Raw genomic sequence first — 13,874 nt, forward strand, 5'->3', positions numbered from 1 at the left:
TGTCCCCATTCATTCTTTCATGTACACGGACCAGTCGTCCTGGTCCCTTTTGCAGAGAAACAGCCCCAAAGCATGATGTTGTCACCTCCATGCTTCACAGTAGGTATGGTGTTCTTTGGATGCAACTCAGCATTCTGTCTCCTCCAAACACGAGTTTTGATTCTACCAAACAGTTGTACTTTGGTTTCATCAGACCATATAACATTCTCCCAATACTTTTCTGGATAATCCAAATGCTCTCTAGAAAACTTCAGATGGGCCCGGACATGTACTGGCCTAAGCAGGGGGACACGTCTGGCACTGCAGAATCTGAGTCCCTGGTGGCGTAGTGTGTTACTGATGGTAGCCTTTGTCATGGTGGTCCCAGCTCTATGTAGGTCATTCACTAGGTCCCCCCATGTGTTTCTGAGATTTTTGCTCACCGCTCTTGTGATCATTTTGACCCCACGTGGTGAGATCTTGCATAAAGCCCCAGATGGAGGGAGATTATTAGTGGTCTTGTATGTCTTCCATTTTCTTAATATTGCTCCCACAGTTGATTTCATCACACCAAGCTGCTTGCCTATTTCAGATTGTCTTTCCAGCCTGGTGCAGGGCTATGATTTTGTTTCTGGTGTCCTTCAACAACTTTTTGGTCTTCACCATAGTGGAGTTTGGAGTGTGACTGTTTGAGGTTGTGGACAGGTGTCTTTTATACTGATAACCAGTTCAAACAGGTGCCATTACTACAGAGCCATAAATCTTGCATGTTTTTAGGTGATCAAATACTTATTTTCCACCGTAGTATGCAAAATAAATCTTGCCAAATCAGATAAGGGAATTTTCTGGATTTGTTTTCTCATTTTGACTCTCATAGTTGTGGTCTACCTATGATGTCAATTACAGGCCTCTCTCATCTTTTTCAGGGGGTGAACTTGCACAAATGGTCGCTGACTAAATACTTTTTTTCCCACTGTATGTATTTCAATTGTTTTGGTTTTCTCAGTACTTGCTCTTTTCCATCACCATTATCTGAGCTTTGTTTCACATCATTTTTATGTTTTCTTTTAAGGCACAGCAAAGGGAAGAATTGATAGTATCAGCAATGCTTCAAAAAGGTATGATATGGTGATTTCTCTTTTTTTTTTTTTTTACAAACAAAGGTTATAGAACATGGATCTTAATTTAAAGGGGTTATCACCTTTCAGAAAAGTTTTTCCTATAAGCTACAATAGTAGTAAAAAAAAAAGGGTCTGTACGCCCCAGGTCCAGCGCTAAGTCTCTGCCGCAGCTCCTGGTGTCTTATCTGTAGTGCTGACATCACATCGACAGTGCAACAGCAGATCTGCAGCTCAAGCCATCTATGTTAGTCGAACTACTGAGCTCAGTTACTCGCTGTAGCAAAGTCGTTATGTTGTCAGTGCGGCAGACAACAACTGACACTGGGAACAGTGGTAGAGAATCTACACTGGACCCGGGGTGGGTGCGTAAAGGACTTTTTTTTCTGTTTTTTAATACTACCAGAGGTTGTTGGAAAAACTTCTCTGAAAGTGGATGATCCCTTCAAAGTCCCCATATACATTAAACTAAAGTCAGATGAAGGGTGACCCAACTATATAATGTTTATGGTGGCTACCTGACTTTCTCAACAATTTCAAAGGCCGATTCTTTTGTTCTCTGGGAGATAAGCCGCTGGAAGAAGTGTTTGGCCATGCCTCCCACATGAAGAACCCATGAATACTCTTCTGAGGTAGTGGGAGATATAGCTGTTGACTTGCAGTTATGAGACCATCATCATCACAACTGGAGGGATGGGAGTGTGTACTTACTGTGGTGACTGGTGATATGTAAGCGCTGGACACTATCGCATCATGGGAGCTCAGGGCAGGTGTCAGAGGAGACCTCCTTCTGTCTAACCACTTAGATGAAATGATCGCTGTTTACCGCAGAATATATGGGGTTAAACTGCTCCAATCATAGCTATCTACAGTCACAGGAGGAGTCCATTCCATACAACTCCTCCCAACATCGTTTGTACATACACGGAGGATGACTGAAAATGTGACCAAATGCCAGACAGGCTGTAAAGTGGGCGAGAGATGCAGTCATGACTGAGCTGCTGTCCAGTTACGCCCCGGCACTTTACAGTAAAACTGTGTCCCAGTCTCAGTGTGCAGTCCGGTGTGGGGTGCATCACACTCACTTGCAGGCCGCAGTCCTCTGCTGCCTCCAAGCCTCTGTCTTCAGGAGTCGCCGCACCCAAACGGGAGATACCAAGTTCATTTCAACCAATGGAAGTTTACTGGACAGTTCAAGTACATCATATTCTAATATGTGGGAAAGGGCCCAACACTTCTCGTTCCTATCATCCTCATCACAACACACCTTCAGCCCTACCATTCATTCCTCCTGGACTAACTCTATGCCCACTGGCTTCGTCAGCCCCACAGATCTCCTGTTCAGTTCTGCTGTGCACCCGGGATCCGCTACTTTCTTTTCACACGGTTACTCGTCCATCTTCCCCAGTGTGCCAGAGGACATGATGCACCCTTTATCTCCCATGCTGTGCCTTGAACTCCTGGCATTGTAGGAATGTCCGCACAGGATTGCAGTACGGCCTCCCACTGCCTTCAACGATAGGTACATGCTGGCCCTACCAGCCCACTGCACTTGAACTTAACCTTGTTACTTTATTTCCCTATCTGAGTCACTATCGAAAAGTGCCTGGCTTTCACTAGTACTAGCCCCCTAGTGTTGCCATTCTGCATGTGCAACTGCACCATGACAACGGCAACACTTTCCGGCTATAGCCACTTCCGGCATGCGTCCTGCGGCGACTCCCACTGGCACGGCGTTCCCTGGCTGCACACCAGTTTGTACTCAATTCATTTATGTTTATGTATATTATACCTCAGGAGGGATGTGTCATTCCACTTCCCCTGACGAAGCTGCGCTTGCAGCGATACGCGTGGGGCTTGCTGCCTCACCCCTTCATTTGTCTCTCGTCCTCTTCAGGCATTGCTATTCATGCCACACTTTTGCTGACTATTGGTGCCACAGGTATACCGTTGGGACGCTATACTATGGTCTCACTGTGTGCCCATATTGAAAATCTAGGGATAGCATATTTTGCCTGTTTTCTTGCACTTTTGTGGGATATTTGCCACATACCTGGTTGTGGCTTGGAGCATTCTGAGTCCTATCAGGGTCATGAGGGACATATTTGTTTACGGCATTATCATCGCCATATATGAGCATACTTATCCTGACATATGACCACATTATTACATATGAGAAAATTACTATAATTATTTGCCATTTGGTATGCTGGGTTTGGCTCACTTTATTTTATCTATCTGAGTATATGCAATATTATGTTCCTGTATTTTTTCTGTGATCTGATAGAATATCCTGTGGACAAGAGACATTGTATATATATATATATATATTTTGTATTTATGTAGTTACATTCTTTCTATATGTTAGGCCTATTTATGCCACATATGTTTAGGGGTGATGGTATATGGTCCTGTATCCAGACCTTTTTAATTGATTTTATCTTGTACATGTCCTGTTTTGAGGTGTAATTAAAATTAAAATTGTTTGATATGTTTATATAATCCATGGGTGTGCATACCGTTATTGGCCCAGTCTGTCTTCTCTCTTGTTTCTATTGTTCATTTACTGGCCAGGTTTTGCACCCTTTCCTTTTTTGATTAGTGCAGGGGTGCACCACTTACATATACTACTATAGTACTAGCCCCCTCTCATTGTGGGTTCGTCAGAAACATTAACTGTATCACCTTTAACTTGAACAAGCTAAAGTTACTATCCTGTAACATTATGTACTAAGCCTATTCTTATCTTATTAACAAATAAAGTAGCACTCTGTAACACTATAGTATGCAAACATGAAATATATCAAACTGGAATTGCATTACTGCTCTAGAAAATAGGAAAAAAACAAAGATACTTAGCTCATAAATTGGCCAATTCATAATATCAAAAGACTGAGCAGTAATGCAATTCCAATTTCATATATTTCATGCTTGCATGCTTTATATGCTTTATAGTTACATATTGCAACTGTATTTGCTAGTTATATATGGAGATGGCTACTCTTTATATGCACCTGTGCACACCATTTTTTTTGTTAGAAAGGCTTTCTGACCAAGCAAGACATCCCCTATAAAGTAGTGGTTCTTTAGGGGGTGACCACAGACCATTTTTCTGTTCTCATCCATTCTGTCCACTTTTGCATTTTATAACACAAAATCCCATATAAATATCAATGGGACCAAGAAGAGATCCCACAATAAAGGTATAAAATCATATTTTATTATAAATAAATATAAAAACAAAACAGTTGATGGATACATACAAACTCTTTGCAGATGTTGTCCTTGGTGGGGTTTGAACCCAGAACTCCGGCGCTGCTAGGCTGCTGTGCTATCCACTGTGCCACTGTGCTGCTTATTGTTTTTATATTTATTTATAATAAAATATGATTTTATACCTTTATTGTGGGATCTCTTCTTGGTCCCATTGATATTTATATGGGATTTTGTGTTATAGCATTTGTGAAGTGCCCTATGCTACTTCTGGACATTTAAGTGATTATCACTTTTGCATTTTGTCATTGCTCTCACCAATAGAGGTACTGTACTTTTTGGCTGTTGTTTTGGTCACATTTGCATTTTTGCTCTCCCCCTTGAGGTGCAGTAGCATGAATCGGTGTCTACAACCCACAGAAGTTGCTCAGGTAGTGCAGCTCATCCACAATGGCACATCAATGAGAGCTGTGGCAAGACGGGCAGCTGTGTCTGTAAGCACAGTGTCTAGAGCATGGAGTAGATACCAGGAGACAGGCCAGTACATCAGGCAAAATGTAGGAGGCCATAGGAGGGCAACAACCCAGCAGCAGGACTGCTACCTCCTCCTTTGTGCAAGAAGGAACTGGAAGAGCAGTACCAGAGCTCTGCAAAATTATCTCCTGCAGGCCACTAACATCAATGTGTCTGCTCAAACTCTCAGAAACCAACTCCATGAGGGTGGTATGATGGTCTGACATCCACAAGTGGGCATTGAGCTTACAGCCCAACACCGTGCAGGGCGATTAGCATTTGCCTGAGAATACCAAGATTGGCAGATTCTACATTGGCGCCCTGTTCTCTTCACAAATGAGAGCAGATTCACGCTGAGCACATGTGGCAGATAGGACAGAGGCTGGAGATGCTGTGGAGAAGGTTCCTTTGCCTGCAACGTCCTCCAGCATGACTGGTTTGGCCAGGGGCGGACACAGACAACTTGGGGCCCCTGTGCAGGAAATGTGTCTGGACCCCCCTCCTTTTAAGGTGACAAAGCTATATATATATATATATATATATATATATATATATATATATATATATATATATATATATATATATTGTAGCGTGGTTAAAGGTCGTATAGTCGATGGGAGATATGTGTCACATAGGTGGCTTGTCGCTGTGACATAACCATGCCTATCTATGTGTGTTTCAGGACCTGTGGTGATGTCATAACCACATGTCTAATCATGTGATGGGTTCCTGGGTGTGGTTAGACCTATAAAAGAATGGCTAATGTTTAACACAGGAGATATGTGTGGAGGTGAAACCCTACAGAGTGTGTTAAGGCTCCAGGACTGAGCCTGAAGGACTGGACACTTGTTTTTCTTTTCCTGAGATAAAGGCTATTTGCTTTCTGTTATTTTGCTATGTGGGTTATGGAGCAATAAACCCTGTGAACTTTTAATGGAACGTGCCTCCTGAGTGCCAGCCGTCGCACCTGAGTGAGTGAAACCCCTACAATTGGTGGTAGACGTGCGGGCAGCGTTCCCAGCAGAGACGTAAGTCTATTATTGAATGTCCTGGGTCCAGTCTGTTGCAAGCCAGCAAGCATTGCCGGGGGAAATCGAGGACCTGCTGAAACATTTGGTCCAGTTTCAGTCACAGCAGGAGCAACGGCAGCAGATACAGCAAGAGACCAACAGGCTGTTGATGCAGCAGATACAACAGAGCCAGCAGGAGCAACGGCAGCAGATGCAGCTTCTGACAACTGCCATCCAGGGCAGGACGAGTGCCCCAACCCCAGGTCTGGCTGATGACACCCACGTCCGGAAGACGGTAAGACGCACATTGCAGAAAATGACGTTGATGATGTTGAGGCCTCCCTGACGGTGTTTGAGAGGGTCGCTGAGAGGGAAAAACTTCCGCCAGAGCAGTGGGCAGAGGTCCTGGCGCCATACCTGACGGGAGAACACCAGAAGGCGTACTATGACTTGACCTTGCAGGATGCCAAGGAGTATCACAAATTGAAAGCCGAGGGGGTGACACTGACTGTTAGGGCACAGCGAATTCACTGCTGGGCCTATCACCGGGACAAACCGCCTTGCTCCCAAATGTTTGATCTGTTGCACCTGGTCCAGAAATGGCTGCAGCCAGAGTCATCTACACCTGCAAAGATGGTAGAACGAGTGATGATGGATCGGTTTGTGCATTCCCTCCCGAGGCCCATACAGACTTGGGTTGCCCAGGGTGATCCCCAGAATGCCGACGAGCTGATCGGAGTGGTTGAGAGATACCAAGGGTTGGAAGGCTCCTTCGGGAGGCAGCCCATGCCGTACTGGGGGTCCCAGAAGGGGGCTGAGTCCCAAAAAGGGGTGGGGTGTGGCATCCAAGGTCACAAAGGGCGGGGGAAGTGGTGCCCAAGGTTCCTACGTGTAATATTATTTGTTGGAGGTGCCACGGGCCAGGACATATAGCTGCCCGTTGTTCCCAGACCACTGAGCAGATGGACTGCAGCATGGGACGCCGTAGTTCATACTATGCATATCCAGCCTGCAGTGTGAACTCTCCGCCCAATGAGGGGCCTCAAGCGTGTCCCGTAAAGGTGAACGGTCGAGCAGTAACAGCGCTGTTAGACTCGGGGAGCTTAGTGACTCTGGTGAGGGCCACTTTTCCTTTCCACCTGCTCCCGGGAAAGAAGGTCAGCGTGCGGTGCATACATGGTGATGCAAAGGACTACCCTATGGCCAGGGTGGATATTGAAACGGCGTGTGGCACTGAGTCCCATGAAGTCGGCATCGTTCGGGACTTGTTGCACCCTATAATTATTGGCCAGGATTTCTGTTTGTTTTGGGATTTGTGGGGAAAGGGTTCTGAGGTCGCTAGCAAGAGTAGGGAACCAATGAACCCTAAAAAGGTATCACCACACCCAGAGACAGACAGGTTTCCTTTTTGTGTTCTGGTTGGGGATGAGGAGGAAGTGTCCCCTGCATCTGACATTCTGGAGTTAGAGGTAACTGGTGAAAATTTTGGGACTGCCCAACATAGGGACCCCACTCTGAGGGAAGCCTTTAATAATGTCACAGTTATTAATGGGGTTGTACAGGAGCCGGGGGCAGACGCAAGATTTTCCTATTTTCTGATGAGTGTGGAGTTGTTGTACCGGGTCACGAAAATAAGGGAAGAGTTGGTAGAGCAGTTGGTAGTGCCGGGTCCATATAGACGGAAGGTGTTGGACATGGCCCATTCACACATCTTGGGTGGACACCTAGGGGTGGATAAAAAGTAGGAATGGGTTGTGCAGAGGTTCTATTGGCCTGGGTGTCACCGGGAAATAGTGAACTATTGCAGGTCCTGCCCTACATGTCAGCTAACTGCTCCCACTCCTCATTTCCGGACCCCCCTTGTGCCATTGCCCATTATTGAGGTGCCATTCGAGAGAATTGCCATGGACTTGGTCGGTCCCTTAGTTAAATCAGCCCGGGGCCATCAGTATATATTAGTCAGGATGGACTATGCCACACGCTATCCTGAGGCAATTCCCTTGAGAAATTCTTCCTCGAAGAGTATAGCCCGCGAGTTGGTCCATGTGTTTTCCTGGACAGGTGTTGTGAATTTAGCTTTTGGGCTCCCTCCGGTGGTTGTAGAGGGTAATGCAGTTGTGCCTGGACTGCAGGATTGGACAGGTGTATCAACTAATTGCAAAACTGACTGGGGTATATAGCTTTGCAGGACTCTTTAGTCCCTGCCAGTTGTCCATTGTTTTTGGAGGATTCACATCCCTTCTGGTCTCTCCTGTTCGCTGTGCTTTTCTTCAAAGATAAGTCCTGGCTTTGTTTTTGCTGTCCACCTGCTGTGGACCTTATAGTTCTGTGCATTTTCATGTTTTTTCTTGTCCAGCTTTGTCTGTGAAGTATTTTTTGCAGCCTTGCTGTGTCTCTGGAGATGCAGATATACCCTCCATGTCTTTAGTCAGATGTGGTATTTTGTATTTTCTGTGGTGGATATTTTCTAGTGTTTTAATACTGACCGCATAGTACTCTGTTCTATTCTTTCTATTTAGCTAGTATGGCCTCCTATGCTAAATCCTGATTTCATGTCTGCGTATGTTTTTTCCCTCTCCTCTCACAGTCAATATATGTGGGGGGCTGTCTGTCCTTTGGGGATTTTCTCTGATGCAAGATAGGTTTCCTGTTTCTGACTTTAGGGGTAGTTAGTTTCTTAGGCTGTGTCGAGGGGTCTAGGGAGTGTTAGGTACCCCCCACGGCTACTTCTAGTTGCACTGCTAGGTTCAGGGTTTGCGGTCAGTACAGGGGCCACCTTCTCCAGAGTACGTCTCATGCTGCTCCAAGGCCACCAGATCATATCAGACAGGTCTGCCGAAGGAGATCCTGACTGACCAGGAGACACCTTTCATGAGCAAGGTGATGAGGGAGTTATGCAAAGTCCTGAAAATCTCCCAGTTGAGGACCTCGGTGTACCATCCCCAGTCAGATGGCCTTGTTGAGAGATTTAACAAGACACTTAAATTATGCTGAGAAAAGCATTAGAGAAAGACGGTAGAGACTGGGACTGTCTCTTACCATATCTGATGTTTTCCATTCGTGAAGTTCCACAGGCCTCCACAGGGTTCTCACCGTTTGAGCTTCTATATGGCCTACATCCGCGTGGACTCCTGGATATAGCCAAGGAAACCTGGGAAGCCGAAGTCACGCCCCACAGAAGCGTCATTGAGCATGTGGGCCTGATGCAGCAGAGGATTGCAAAGGTGATGCCTATCGTGAAAGAACACCTCCTCCAGGCACAAGATGCTCAGGCCAGGGTCTACAACCGGTCTGCAAGAGTTAGGCAGTTCAATCCGGAAGACCGAGTTCTTGTGTTAGTTCCGACGGTGGAGAGCAAGGTCATATGAGGTCATCGAGAAGCTTGGTGAGGTAAACTATAAAATTCACCAACCAGGAAGACGGAAACCAATCCAAGTCTACCAAGACAACCTCATCAAGCCATGTCAAGATAGAGAGCCGGCAGTAACTCCATCTTTGCTAAGCAACCCAGAAGGTGAGGTTGGAGGGGTTACTATAGCAGAGACGCTATCGAAGGCCCAGAAACAGCAGTGTCGGGAGTTACTGCAGAAGAACAGGGACCTGTTTTCAGAGTTGCCAGGAGACACGAAGGTCATAGAGCACGAGGTTCTGACAGAGCCACATGGGTGGGTGAACGTGAAGCCCTACCGAATTTCTGAGGCCCGTCGAGAAGTAATCTCCAAGGAGGTGGAGCGTATGTTGAAGATTGGAGTAATTGAGGAATCCAAGAGCGGTTGGTCGAGCCCAATTGTCCTGGTCCCAAAACCTGATGGAGAGTGGAGATTTTGCAATGACTATCGGAAGTTGAATGAGGTCTCCAAGTTCGACGCATATCCCATGCCCGGCGTTGATGAGCTCATCGAAAGACTTGGGCCCGCCAGGTATATAACCACCTTGGATATGATGAATGGGTATTGGCAGATTCCCATGGCACAGGAAGCCAAGGAGAAGACGGCGTTTTCTACAGCAGATGGATGCTTCCAGTATGTCCGGATGCTGTTTGGCCTACAGGGAGCTCCGGCGACCTTCCAGAGGGCTATGGATAGAATCCTTGCACCCCATAAGCCATACGCTGCTGCGTACCTGGATGATATCGTCATCTTTAGCCCGGACTGGGAGAGTCATCTGGAAAAAGTACAAGCGGTGTTTGATGCTCTAAGGGAGGCGGGGTTTACAATAAACCCGAAGAAGTGTGCCTTGGGTAAGGAAGAGGCTAAGTACCTAGGATATGACCGTGGAGAAATAAAACCCCAAATCAGTAAAGTGGAGGCAATTCAAACATGGCCAAAGCCACTCTCCAAAAAGCAAGTTAAAGCCTTTCTGGGGATCGTGGGATATTACACGAGGTTCATCCCAAACTTCGCCACGGTGGCTGCGCCTCTGACTGATCTGCTAAAGGGGACGAAATCAGTAATGGTTAAATGGTCCAAAGAGACAGAGTCAGCCTTCCAAGAAATGAAAGAGGCTCTGTGTAAGCAACCCATTCTGATGGCCCCAAACTTTAAGAAAGAGTTTATTCTTCAAACAGATGCCTCAGATGTTGGGGTAGGAGCAGTCCTTTCCCAAGAGCTACATGGGGAGGAGCATCCTGTTCTCTATCTGAGTAGGAAACTGTCCTCGTCTGAGAAGAATTACTCAGTCGTAGAAAAGGAGTGTTTGGCCATAAAGTGGGCGGTGGACACGTTACGGTACTATCTGCTGGGACGTAAATTTAGATTGATATCCGACCTTGCCCCACTTAGATGGATGAGGGAAACGAAGGGTAGAAATGCTAGGGTCACCCGTTGGTTCTTAGCCTGCATGACTTCAGTTTCCATGTGGAACATAGGGCCGGGAAGCTGCACGGTAATGCTGATGCCCTATCAAGAATCCTTTGTCTAGTGGGGGAAAGTGCCTAGCCCCATGGCTTTAAGCAGAGGGGGAAGATATGTAGTGTGGCTAAAGGTCGTATAGTCGATGGGAGATATGTGTCACATAGGTGGCTTGTCGCTGTGACTTAACCATGCCTATCTATGTGTGTTTCAGGACCTGTGGTGATGTAATAACCACATGTCTAATCATGTGATGGGTTCCTGGGTGTGGTTAGACCTATAAAAGAATGGCTAATGTTTAACACAGGAGATATGTGTGGAGGTGAAACCCTACAGAGTGTGTTAAGGCTCCAGGACTGAGCCTGAAGGACTGGACACTTGTTTTTCTTTTCCTGAGCTAAAGACTATTTGCTTTCTGTTATTTTGCTATGTGGTTTATGGAGCAATAAACCCTGTTAACTTTTAATGGAACGTGCCTCCTGAGTGTCAGCCGTCGCACTTGAGTGAGTGAAACCCTTACAATATATATATATACAGTGGGGCAAAAAAGTATTTAGTCAGTCAGCAATAGTGCAAGTTCCACCACTTAAAAAGATGAGAGGCGTCTGTAATTTACATCATAGGTAGACCTCAACTGTGGGAGACAAACTGAGAAAAAAAAATCCAGAAAATCACATTGTCTGTTTTTTTAACATTTTATTTGCATATTATGGTGGAAAATAAGTATTTGGTCAGAAACAAACAATGAAGATTTCAGGCTCTCACAGACCTGTAACTTCTTCTTTAAGAGTCTCCTCTTTCCTCCACTCATTACCTGTAGTAATGACACCTATTTAAACTTGTTATCAGTATAAAAAGACACCTGTGCACACCCTCAAACAGTCTGACTCCAAACTCCACTATGGTGAAGACCAAAGAGCTGTCAAAGGGCACCAGAAACAAAATTGTAGCCCTGCACCAGGCTGGGAAGACTGAATCTGCAATCGCCAACCAGCTTGGAGGGAAAAAATCAACAATGGGAGGAATAATTAGAAAATGGAAGACATACAAGACCACTGATAATCTCCATCGATCTGGGGCTCCACGCAAAATCCCACCCCGTGGGGTCAGAATGATCACAAGAACGGTGAGCAAAAATCCCAGAACCACGCGGGGGGACCTAGTGAATGAACTGCAGAGAGCTGGGACCAATGTAACAAGGCCTACCATAAGTAACACACTACGCCACCATGGACTCAGATCCTGCACTGCCAGACGTGTCCCACTGCTTAAGCCAGTACATGTCCGGGCCCGTCTGAAGTTTGCTAGAGAGCATTTGGATGATCCAGAGGAGTTTTGGGAGAATGTCCTATGGTCTGATGAAACCAAACTGGAACTGTTTGGTAGAAACACAACTTGTCGTGTTTGGAGGAAAAAGAATACTGAGTTGCATCCATCAAACACCATACCTACTGTAAAGCATGGTGGTGGAAACATCATGCTTTGGGGCTGTTTCTCTGCAAAGGGGCCAGGACGACTGATCCGGGTACATGAAAGAATGAATGGGGCCATGTATCGTGAGATTTTGAGTGCAAACCTCCTTCCATCAGCAAGGGCATTGAAGAAGATGAAACGTGGCTGGGTCTTTCAACATGACAATGATCCAAAGCACACCGCCAGGGCAACGAAGGAGTGGCTTCGTAAGAAGCATTTCAAGGTCCTGGAGTGGCCTAGCCAGTCTCCAGATCTCAACCCTATAGAAAACCTTTGGAGGGAGTTGAAAGTCTGTGTTGCCAAGCGAAAAGCCAAAAACATCACTGCTCTAGAGGAGATCTGCATGGAGGAATGGGCCAACATACCAACAACAGTGTGTGGCAACCTTGTGAAGACTTACAGAAAACGTTTGACCTCTGTCATTGCCAACAAAGGATATATTACAAAGTATTGAGATGAAATTTTGTTTCTGACCAAATACTTATTTTCCACCATAATATGCAAATAAAATGTTAAAAAAACAGACAATGTGATTTTCTGGATTTTTTTTTCTCAGTTTGTCTCCCATTGTTGAGGTCTACCTATGATGTAAATTACAGACGCCTCTCATCTTTTTAAGTGGTGGAACTTGCACTATTGCTGACTGACTAAATACTTTTTTGCCCCACTGTATATATATATATATATATATATATATATATACATAGAAAACCACACACATACACACATAGTCTCCTTTATTGTGTATATTGCCGTCCCTTATTATACAGTGCCCTCTCTTGTTATATACAGCACCGTCCCTTACATATTGGATTTTATAGAGCCCTGTTTTTTATTACATACCGTCCTGTCTTGTTAGCTGTATAATGCAATAATGGCTGATGGAGCATGGGAAAGCTTCTTTTCTAAATGAGGAGCTGATGGACTGGTAGTCTGGTCACTGGCTCCTCCATCAGTAGTCATTTTATATCTAACAAGAGAGGGGACTATGTAATAAAAGAGGGCACTGTGAATAACAAAAATAACAAGAATACACTATGCAAGAGACAGCACTGTACATAACAGCAGAGGAAGCTATATAAGGGAGGGCATCATATATAACTAGAGAGGATGGTACATAATAAGGGACGGTGTTATACATAACAAAAAAGGAAACTATGTAACTAAGGATGGTTTTATACATAATAATTGAGTACACTATATACTAAGGGACTGTGCTATACATAATAAGTGAGTACACTTTATACTAAGGGACTGTGTTAGCCATAATAATCGCTAATAACGTCTTCCTCCACTTTCCCCTGTTCCTAAATACATTATAAATCCCCCTTCTTCCCATCCCAATCCCCCACACCCCTCATTGTCCTCCTCCCCCCTCGAATTTCATTATTGCCCTCTCCCCCACCCCATGATTGCCCTCTTCACCACCTCTATCATTGCTTTCTCCCCACCACCCCTTCATTGTCCTTTCCACTTGCACCATCATTGCCTTCTCCCCAACCACAACATCATTACCCATTCCAACACCTCCATCATTTCCTCCTCCCCCACCATCCCCATCATTGCCCTTTCCACTACCACCATTATTGTATTTTCCCCCACCACCCCCATTATTACCCATTCCACCACCTCCATCATTGTCTCCTCCCCTCCCCCACCATCCCCATCATTGCCTTTTCCCCACCACCCCCATCATTACCCATTCCACCACCTCCATC

General features: G+C 45.5%; 1 protein-coding gene across 1 annotated transcript in view; it reads left to right on the top strand.

Annotated features, from left to right (window-relative positions):
• LOC138644485 (protein mono-ADP-ribosyltransferase PARP15-like) overlaps window positions 1-13,874 on the top strand; it is a 124,456-nt gene that overhangs the window by 91,015 nt on the left and 19,567 nt on the right. The window contains exon 10 of the mRNA XM_069732906.1: window positions 1,052-1,097. Coding sequence (XP_069589007.1) covers window positions 1,052-1,097 — 46 coding nt within the window. The remainder of the gene's footprint in view (window positions 1-1,051; window positions 1,098-13,874) is intronic.

This window comes from Ranitomeya imitator, chromosome 7 (genome assembly GCF_032444005.1).
Source record: "Ranitomeya imitator isolate aRanImi1 chromosome 7, aRanImi1.pri, whole genome shotgun sequence".
NCBI classification, from domain to species: Eukaryota; Metazoa; Chordata; class Amphibia; order Anura; family Dendrobatidae; genus Ranitomeya; species Ranitomeya imitator.